General features: G+C 34.5%; 1 protein-coding gene across 1 annotated transcript in view; it reads right to left on the bottom strand.

Moving 5' to 3' along the window:
* Positions 1-1502: 1502 nt before the first annotated feature.
* GPC5 (glypican 5) overlaps positions 1503-11453 on the bottom strand; it is a 1436212-nt gene continuing 1426261 nt past the window's right edge. Inside the window, exon 8 of the mRNA XM_044249951.1 lies at positions 1503-4577. Within this exon, the coding sequence (XP_044105886.1) occupies positions 4420-4577 (158 nt within the window). The 3' untranslated portion in view covers positions 1503-4419. The remainder of the gene's footprint in view (positions 4578-11453) is intronic.

The raw sequence follows: 11453 nt of genomic DNA, 5'->3' as shown, positions 1-11453 counted from the left end.
TCTTTTGACCTCATTCTGAGGAAACTGCTACTGTTGGAAAATTCTTCACCTGGTCAGTGCCTAGATTTCTTAAAGACCTAGGATAAGACATGTGCACAAATTGTACTGCTCACAGCATTTGTCTTTCAATCAGCTCTTTTTCTTTCTTATGTTGCTGGCCTTCACTAGGTAATTCTAGGGAAATCAGAGACTCCTCCTTGTCACGTTCCTTCTAAGAAGCTTCCTTTCTTCTAGTTCAGTGCTTCTCAAAAGTGGGTATGGAAACTAATAAAAATAGGGATTTACTAGTTTAGTTACCAGGTTATTCATATTAGTCCTATGGGTCAATCCTATCTCTTCTGTCGTCAAATATTTAAATATTTACTATTCACTTAATATTTAATTATTTATTTACTATTTTAAATCTTTACTATTCTGTTTTTAGTTCTGTGGGATTTCAAATTCTTCTATCTCCTTTTCTTCCTCTTCCTCTTGCTTGTTGATGTGGGCAAAGTAAAAATTTGGGGGAGGTGTGACCTCCTATCTTTCATGGTAAAGATGATTCCACTGTGACAGTTGGTAAGTATAAGAAGGTGAGAGACTCTGAAATCATGTTTGCAAATTTATCCAGAAATATTCATCCCATCCCTCCCTGTTCCAAATATTATTGTTGTTTCTACTATGAAGATAAATTATATTGTGAAGAAATTCTTTAGTATTTTTCTGCACATGAAAGCAGAGTGAATAGTTTAAGAACTGTATTAGATTAAATCTGCATTTATAAAATAATGACATAATACCACTTCAGTCACCATGGAATTATAGCAAAGTCAAAGAAAGCAGACTTTCAACCTGAGCAAGATGTTTTATCTATATTTTAATCAGAAATAATTCATATACAACAATCTCCATTTAAAGAAAAACTTGATATGCCCAAAGTCATACTTAACAACATTAAGAATTATTTCTGAGCTTTTATACAACCCATGTCATTATATAGGCTACTAAAGTTTGCAATATAAAGAAATACTGATATCACAGACTGCCCTGTGAATATCTCATAGAATAACAGAAGTCTAGGTTGAATTCATACACTCAAGAAAAAACAATTTTTTATGTACCTGAAGGGTTATGATGATGGAAACAATATTTTAAGTGATTGAAAACAATTAGCAATAAACTAATTGAGTCCTTTTCAAAGCATCATCATTGAGCACATCAGAGAAATCTGAGTGTTTGGGAGGAAATAGCTTATTAACTTCTATCCTTTAATGACAAGAGAACACTCCAGACATTATTTCATTGATAAGACATTCCTGTACAAATAGAGGATAAAAAGGCAAATCTAGGACTTTAAAAATAATATTCTGCCACTTTCCGCCTTTTTCCCTGCCTTCCTCATAGCTTCATCCTTCCTCTCTGCCTCTTTTTTTTTTTTTTTTCTTAAATGCCATCTGTGCCTTATGGCTAAAGAAATATTTTATACCCTTCAGTTGCACAGAAAAGGAATTTCATGATAGTTGCAAAATGTGTGTATTTTCTTTCTTATTTTTGGTAACTGATTTATTTTGGGGGGTTGATGTGTTCAAATGGGTTTTCCACATGTGGGAGGGCAATGACGTACTGAAAAAAAGTTCATGTTTACATTTCCTTTTCTTTATTCTTTTGCACTAGTATGCAGTTTTATAATTATACAATTCTAATTATACAATAAATTGAATTTGTTTTTTAAATCCAATTTTGGAGACCTAAAGTACCTCTGAGTAATTTTTTTGCTAACCTCATGATTCTTTATTACTGTTCCAGAGCTCTCCTATCTTTGAACCAGGATCATATACAGTTTACTTGGAGACATTACGTTCACCCATCTGATTCTACTGTGATGAGCTGTATGACACCAGACAAATTACATAATATTTGTGTACCTCAGTATCCTCATCGATACAGTGGAGGTGATAATGTCATTGGGAGCATCAAAGGAGATTATGCATAAAAGCACTGATCATGGTGCTATAAAGAGAAATAGCCACATAAGTGTTAGCTCAGATCGTTAACTGATTCTTCTCTAATATGTACATAACACTATACCGTTCCAGGATCATGTAAATTTATATAAAAATAACTCGGATTTAACAAAAGCCTTTGTTTAAATGATTGAAACAAAAGAGATGAGTATAAAGCTGTGATATTGCAAAATGTATACATTCATTTGGATGTTATCCTTTAAGTCCTCTTAGAAGGTAGACACATATTAAAAAATCTTACCATTGATCAAAGCTTTTTAGACTTATGGAAGACTTCAGAAAAGCATTTTGAGCCATATTTAAAAAAAAAAAAAAACGAAACACCTCAGTGTTGCGGTTTTTAATTGGCCAAAAAAATGAGCCCATTCTTGAGGGATAAGGAAGGTTAAATGGGCTACTCTGTTTCATTTGAAAGAGTTTTAAATTATGAAGAGCTGGTCAAACAGACAAGCGCTATGGAGTAGAGTATTAAAGAATGAATATCCTCATTGAGAATATTAGAAAATATGCCTTAGGCTCTTAAAGGAATTCTAAAAGCCTACGTATGTTTTAAGCTAGAGGAGCAATGTTATGAGGTGTATGGTCTCTAGTGTGCCTAGCTGAAGGTAGACAACACTCATTTGAGGATGTAAAATTTAGTTGATAAAAAAGTTCATTCATACTATTGATGTGGTTACCACTCTTCTTTTATAAATCTCCTGCCACCTTGAAAATTATTTCCCATAATATTATTTAATCCAGAAACATTTTAGTCTGCTGAACTATTCCCTTCAGTTTGTCTTCCAAATTCCTCTAAGGTTGGGAAAGAACTTTTGCCAGAGCAAACCAAACATGACTTGGGCAGGAGTGTCACAAATGGGTGACTTCGTATTCCATGTTTATTTAAATAACGAGCTGAGCTTAAAAATTAGACAAATATGAGTTGACGTTTATAATTTGTGGAGCGTGGTGGTGCAAATGAGTTATAAACCAAGTAGATCATGAGATAAATCATAAGATCTGGAATGGAAGCCTACGGAAAAGACAGTCAGACCTGGCAGGTTTTAAACAGGCAATAAAATCTGATTTGGCAGTTTAAACATACCGTAGTTTAAATTGACCATTGTCAGATCATTTGATTAATTTAGAACCCATGAGAGAACATGATTTGATCATATACTGTTTCCTGATTTGGAGAGATTGATTTCACCTTACAAATATTTGCCGTCGATTGAGTCCTCTTTGACTTTTCCTCAGAGGTCATTTCAAATTTCTTTGATTTTTAAAACATTTACAAATTCAGCCCTTCTCTTTTCAATTCCGTCACTTTGTATTAATAATATTTTCTGGTTACCAACTGGCTATGCTACTTCTAAATAAAAGCTAACTTATCACTTCATCCTTAAGTACAACGATAGACATATCCTAATCGGGGTCTGCTGAGGCATCTTATCACAACTGGGAAATCAGGGACTGCGGATTAGCAGTTCTGCTTATGTGCATAGAAAAAGAGCTAAAGCATTGTGTGCTACATTTTCTGTATTAGTACATGTCTTTAGATATTCATAGGAACCTTAGAAATGTATAGCTAGTCAATTATTCAATATCAAGATTTAAGAAAATAGCAAATAATATTTGAAGGATGAATGAATATATCACTTTGCAAGTTATCTATTAAATAATTAATAGCTTTCTTAGAGATATTCCCAGAGCAGATGTGTGTTTACAACATGGCTAAATCCATTAGGCAAAGAGGGAAAAGAGCCTCAATACCAAAGATGCATTTTGAATGTACTAAAATACAGCTCAGATGCGACCAAAATACTCAGGTTAAGTTTTGTCTGTGGCTAAGTTACGGTGGATAAAATTTATCAAGCTTCAATGAAATTACATGAAATGCTCCTCAACAATCTACTCTATAACTTGCAGACTTCAAGTAATTTCTTCCTATAGCTTGCAAAAATGGAAGACTCTCTTGAAAATTCATGCATACTACTTGCCATCATTTGTTTTGATTCATTTAATGGAATTCTAATTTCAATATTGTAAGAAACACTATGTGCTGTTTTCATTGTTCTACAAATATGCTTTCCATTTAAGACATTTTGCTTTTATAAAGAGTTTAGAATCAAAGATAGTAAAATTACAGATACACTAAATCCTCATTCAAAGTCTCTTCTGTGCTCTTCACATTGGCAGGTTTAATACATTAGAATTGAAGGAGACTTGTTAGAATCCTAGAAGACATGTTTTCAAACAGCCTATCATTTCTAGATACTTTGTGAACATTCCCACTTGGCTTATAAGAAGTGAGTGTGACATATCTTTCCATAAATATAATTGTTACATTCACAAAGATTTATTATTCCAATAAGGTGAAGACAGGGGAGAAATCAGGACTCCAAGAAGACAGGTATATCAGGGCGGAAGAGTTCAGTTACCAAAGCCAAGGAAGGAACATTACCACACCCATCAGCATAAATGCCGTAGCTTCAGTTGCTGCTGAACATCCTGCTCCCGTTGCATCTAACGTACTACCTTGGCCTGTCTGGTGGGTCTGCTTTACGTCACTGAGGTTCACGTCCTCTGGCATCCCTGCAGAAGCAAACAAGAAAACACAGGTTAATGCATGACCAGCTCCCCATGATGTGTCTAGAACAGCTCTTAAACCCAAAATGTTGGCGCCATTGTTTTATCCTAGCCTTCCCCATACGTTTCCCTAACTCTAAATAGTTAATGTGCCACAGGCGCTTACTTCTGCTCTTCTTAAATTAGGGAGAGCAGGCCCTTGAGTGGGAGTTCTCAAAAATACTACAAGAGCAAAATGAAAAGCTCTCCAGGTTTTTAAAGCACTTGGAATATTTTCCTAATGCCACTGATTAGTTTAAAAAATTTAATTAAAATGTCCTGAGGTATGGCACTATTGCTTGCCTCAGAGATGTAACAATTGCAGTAAGTGTGTGAAATCTTTCTAGTGAAAATAAAACCATGTAAGGAGAAATAATTAGGACATTTTTGAAAAGTAGAACTTATACTGATTGTATTCTGTTTTAGACTGAACTATGTATATGTTCCTTATTGGAAAAAGATCAAAGAATAATAAATATTAAATGATATCCTTTACACACATCCACGGCTATGAGGATGGTAGTAGACATCTGTCAACAGAGCAAAGAATTTGTTAATAGGGTGGAGATTAAAGTTAAGAATGGAGTGTTGATTAAAAAAAATAAAGTAGGTAAAACTATAGACCAAAGTCCAGATCCTGGTTATTACTTTTTGTGCTATGAAACCTGAGAAGCTGAGGAGACCAGCCCCCAAATTATTGGGGATGAAATAATCATTTTCTTAAAGAAGCTTACCTTATTATGATATATGTAGGAAATTACTGACTTATTTACTAGGTAGTACCTGCAATGTTTTGAGACCATGTGGCCATCTGAAATATCTCATGGCATGCCACTATCAGTCACAATTAATAAAGTTTAAATTCAGTGTTGCTACAGCCATAAATATTGACATCGTAATTAGAGTGAGATTGAAAAAAATCTTCATATAAGAAAAAGTCAATATTTATGTAATTAGGTCAATACCTGTGTATAATTCAGAAGGTAAGCTCTACCGCATTCAGGGATGAGAACATTAAAATGAAGCACAGCTCTACTGATCTGACATATTGATTTTTACAGTCTGAGCTCTTACATTATTATTCATTGTTTGGGTACCTGTTTTGCCCTTCTGTGTCATTAGCCAAGATGAATAAACTAGTGATTCTTTCTTTCTTTCTTTTTTTAATAGGGACTAGAGTGTGAATATTTTCATCATGGTTTTATACTTCTTGTTACAGCCAGAGCTTAACAAGGAGATATGAGGACTTTAGGCAATTAAAAAATGTTTTTTTTCCCCCAAGATAACTGTATAAGTTTGAGCTTGAAGGGATTTACTTTTCTAAGGCACCATGAAGAGGTATGTGGGTTTGATTCATGAGTAACTTTTTCTTATGCCTTTTTGAGCTTCATTCATTCATAAGCCAGCCACTGGTCTGGGTTCAAGGGTATCGAAATGAGTAAAAATATGTAAGTAGAAAGATGTTAAACCTTATGTCTGCAAGCCAGGGAATCCCACTTTCAATCAGATGTCATTTTCACATCTGAGTAGAGATGTTATTAATAAGTGTAATAGTTCTAAAGATGATGGACCCTTGAGATGGTACTTATATGACAACAACTAAAGATCCCTTCAAGAACCTTGCAGTGAAGGCTACAGTTTCAGATCAAATCACAGTGTGGTCTTGACTTTTGTTAAGAAATCTGAGTGTGCTAAGAAGGCTAGCCCCACAATTATTTGATGCAAAGATGGTTTTCTTAAAGGGATTTAATTAACTGAGCTTGTAGATTATACCAAAGATTAACCAAAGTCTCATAAAAGAAAAAAATCAGTTTTGGAATTTATTACATTTACATTAAAGAAAAAGTGATCTTTGAATAATCTTTTTATACATCATAGCAATATACAAGATGCCAATAAGTTCATATTTCTGTCTTTGGTGATGGAAGACAGATATTCATATTATTATAAGAATAAATATACTACTAAAATTTGGGTACATGACTGATGGTTAGTACTATGGGGTATGTAAAAGGGATATATGTAGCTTGGTCAGAAAAGATGCCACCAAGGAAGTGTCATGTGCTAATTTATTTGGCAATATCTATAGAGCACATGCTAGGCTGCCGGTATTGTTCCAAACACTTCACAAATATTAACTTGTTTAATTCTCACGATAATCCCATGCAGTCATTACTGTTACTGTGCCTGATTTTATAGCTGAGGAATCTGAAGCCCTGGGAGGTTAAGTAACATGTGAGTAGGGGACGCAGGCATCAAATATGGAAGTCTGTGTTCAGATCACTTGTGTTGATTCCAAGCACTTTGCTGGGGACTAAGAAATCAACATTTAACCCAGATTGGGAACATAATCCCACAGATTGGGATTATGTGCTACTTTTGTGTATTAAGCAACTGTAAGTACTCAGAATTCATGTGGCAAGGAAACTGTGTTGAATCAAAATAACTTGATGAATCTGAGAGGACTGTGTTTTTTTAAAAGTTTCATTTATTTTAGAGACAGAAATAGTAGGTATATGCACATGCACGCACATGGAGGGGAGGGACGGGGGAGAAGGAAAGGCAGAATCTCAAGCAGACTCTCTTCTGAGTGCAGAGCCCTATACTCCGTGATCCAAAGACTCTGAGACCATGACCTGAGCAGAAATCAAGTCAGACGCCTGACTAGACCACCCAAATATCCCATTAGCTGCTTTTTTACCATGCATATGCCAGCCTTTTCCTTGTGACAGGGTAATGTGGGCATTTTTTTCCTCTCTCTCCCCTTAATCTATCCACATACTTAGAAAATTCTCTTAGCTTCACTGAACAGTGAAGATTATGTTTAAAGATAATTTATTCTCTATTTTTAATAAGGAAAATTACATGGGCAAGAATTAATTCTTAATATGGTCACTCATTTACAAAATTTCCCTTCTACCTCTGTCAGGAAGCCATTGGTGACTGAATGTACACTATGCACTTATGGACTTTTTCTTCATACTTTGAGTCTTTAGAAAAGAAATTAAAGCCAACAGGTATCTTTTCTACCCATGATGAGCGTGTAGGGCAGATTGAAATGCTGGGAGTGGATTATAGGTCATTATTTGAATTCAACAAAGTCAAATAATTTGTCTCTACAAATGGTCTAAAAACATCTATTACATAGTGTGCTTTTTAATAAATATCACTGATTGAATAAGTTGGAGGATGTGATTTTACACAGTTGAATGAGGTAGGTAGAATTGATTAGATTATTAATTAGATAGGTAGATAATTAAATAGATTAGGAGCTGGAGTAGTACTCTACTCAAGGTATGTGGTTGTAGTGAAATCCCAGGCGTGTCTCAGTCAAATGTGGTTCTCTTTGATCCCAGCACCATGCCCTTTGCCACTACACAAATAAAGCATTGAACTTGCAGTCAAACATTGGCTCTGCCACAGTCTGGCTGGATGACTTTAGACATGACTTCGGTGTTACGGAACTTTGAAATGACAGCATTTTCAGTAAGAAAGGAGGGTTAGTCAAAATACAGAATGGACTAATTGATGAAGTAATTGGAAAATGAGGTAGATATTTATCCCAGAGAATTCTCTAAAAGCAGCGTCTATAAGACCAAAGACTGAAGTATAAATAATGAGAAAGCAGACAAATCATACACTTTTTTTTTTTTAATTTATGTGTAGGTGGGGGAAAGTATATAGATTTTTGGGCAGACTCTGTAAAATAAAAAAAATATCATATGATCTCCCTGATATGAGGAAGTGGTGATGCAACATGGGGGCTTAAGTGGGTAGGAGAAGAATCCATGAAACAAGATGGGATAGGGAGGGAGACAAACCATAAGTGACTCTTAATCTCACGAAACAAACTGTGGGTTGCTGGGGGGAGGGGTTGGGAGAAGGGGGGTAGGGTTATGGACATTGGGGAGAGTATGTGCTTTTGGGTAAATTGGAAGGGGAGGTGAATCATGAGAGACTATGGACCCTGAAAAACAATCTGAGGGGTTTGAAGTGACGGGGCGGGGGTGGGAGGTGGTGGGTATTATAGAGGGCACAGCTTGCATGGAGCATTGGGTGTGGTGAAAAAATAATGAATACTGTTTTTCTGAAAATAAATAAATTGGAAAAAAAAAGTAATAGCTTTAACATCTTAAAAAAATAATCTCTATGCAACATAAAAAAGTAAAGTACAGGAACAAGTAGCGAAGTGGAGAAAATGTTGCCGTGCATTTTGCAGCAATGTTTTTAACACAGAAAGAGTTCTTAGAATCCACAAGAAAACAACAGAAATCCCCATAGAAAGGTGGTGAAAGAAAGTACATGGATATTTACAAGATAAAAAGTTAATTTATCTCTAAGAAAATAATGAAAAGCCTTCTTTGTTGGAAAGAAAATAAGTATCATTTTACACATCATATCCATTATCTAATGTCCAGTGACAAAGGCAAGGCAGAAAGGAGGTAATAGTTTTGTCGAGGATACATCCCCCCTTTTAGGGAATTTGCCAAAATAAATAAAAATGTTTTAAATATATGTTTCCTTAACCCAATAATTCCACCTTCATGAGGCAATTTTGTGGGAATATTAAGAAAATGTGTACATATTTATTCACAAAATATTAATCTGTACAATGAATAAAAAATAAATGTAATTAGCAAATTGGGTTAGAAAAACTAAGGCACACCCTATTAAAAATGACTCAAAAAGTAGATATTGGTACAGAAAAAAATCTGATATAATTTTACATATATATGTACTTTCATGAGCTTTAGGGATATTCAAAATCTGTCTATAGCTGCCTTTCTTTAGAGTCGGGTATCCCTCATTAATTTCTATGTTCACCTAGTAGGCATTTCGTAGTAATTAGGTGAATGAATAAATTGAAAATTTAAGTGAGTACAGAAAATTATAAAATTATAAAAAATTTTCTCTAATTCAGTTTTTCTTCCTCCATATTTTATGAGATGTAATTGATATACAATATTGTGTGAGTTTAAAGTATACAACACATTGATTTGAAATACTTAAATATTGCAAATGATGACCACCATAGTTTTAGCTAATACCTCTTTATCATGTCACATAATTACCATTTCTTTTTCATGGTGAGAACATTTTAGATCCAATCTCTCAGTGATTTTCAAGTATATAATACAGTATTATAGCTATAATCACCATGCTTCACACTAGATCACCAGAACTTATTTATCTTATACCTGGAAATTTTACATCCTTTGGCCAACATCTCCCTGTTTCCTTCACCACGGCTCACCCCTAGTCCCTGGTAATGACCACTCTACTGTTTCTGAGATTAATCTTTTTTAGGTTTCACATGTAAATGATATGATACAGTATTTGTCTTTCTATGAGTTATTTCACTTAGCATAATGTTCTTGTTTGTCTCATGGCACAATTTTCTTCTTTCTCATGGCTGAATATTCCATTGTGTGTATATATACCACATATTTTCCCATTAATGGATTCTTAAGCTGTTTCCTTATCTTGGTGGTTGTGAATAATGAGGCAATGAACATGAGAGTAAAGATATTTCTTTGCGATCCTGTTTTAATTTCCTTTGGTTATATGCCCAGATGTGGGATTGCTGCATCATATGGTAATCTTATGTTTAATATTTTAAGGAATTCTATATGGTTTTCCACTGTGAGCAAACCAATTTACTATCCTATGAACGATGCACATGAGTTCCCTTATTTTTCCACATCCTCACCAACATTTGTTGTCTTTTTGATAGTAGCCATCCTAATGGGTGTAAGGTGACATCTTATAGTGTTTTTGATTTGCATTTCTCTGATGATTCGTGATGTTTAGCACTTAGCTTTCTCATGCATCTGTTGGCCATTTGTATGTCTCTTTGCAATGTGTCTATTTAGTTCCTCAAATTCAGTTTCATTAATTCATTTTACATTTTATTTCCTGGGTAGTTAACATACAGTGTTATATTAGTTAGAGCTGTACAGTATAGTGATTCAACAATTCCATATATTACTCAGTGCTTATCAAGATTAGTGTATTCTTTTTTTTTAAGACTTATTTATTTATTTGACAGAGATTACAAGTAGGCAGAGAGGCAGGCAGAGAGAGAGAGAGAGGAAGAAGCAGGCTCCCCGCTGATCAGAGACCCTGATGCAGGGCGCGATCCCAGGACCCTGAGATTATGACCTGAGCCGAAGGCAGAGGCTTTAACCCACTGAGCCACCCAGGTGTGCCAAGATTAGTGTATTCTTAATCTCCTTCACCTATTTTATCCATCCCTCCCCCCACCTCTTCTCTAGTAACCATCTGTTTGTTTTCTGCAGTTAAGAGTCTGTTTTTTGGCTTGCTTCTCTCTCTCTTTTTTCCTTTGTTCATTTGTTTTGTTTCTTAAATTCCACATATGGTATTTTTTTTTTCTCAGATTAACTTACTTCGCTTGGCATTATGCTTTCTAGATCCACCCATGTTGTAAGTGGCAAGATGTCATTCCTTTTAATGGCTCAATAATATTCCACTGCGTGTGTGTACACACACACACACACACATACACAATATATATATAAATACAATATATATACATATATACAAATATAATATATGTACAAATACGATATATATACAATATAGATAAAGTGTGTGTGTGTGTATATACATATATATATGTATATATACATACCACATATTTATCAATAAAGAACATTCATTCATCTACAAATGAACACCTGGGACTACTTCCATAGTCTGCCTATTGTAAATAATGCTACAATAAATATAAGGGTATATATATATATCTTCAAATTAGTTCATATTATTTGGATAAATACCTGGTAGACCCATTCCTTTATTATAGGATAGTTCTATCTTTAA

Source organism: Neovison vison, chromosome 5 (assembly GCF_020171115.1).
Source record: "Neovison vison isolate M4711 chromosome 5, ASM_NN_V1, whole genome shotgun sequence".
Lineage (NCBI taxonomy): Eukaryota > Metazoa > Chordata > Mammalia > Carnivora > Mustelidae > Neogale > Neogale vison.
This window is presented reverse-complemented; position numbering and strand designations above follow the sequence as displayed.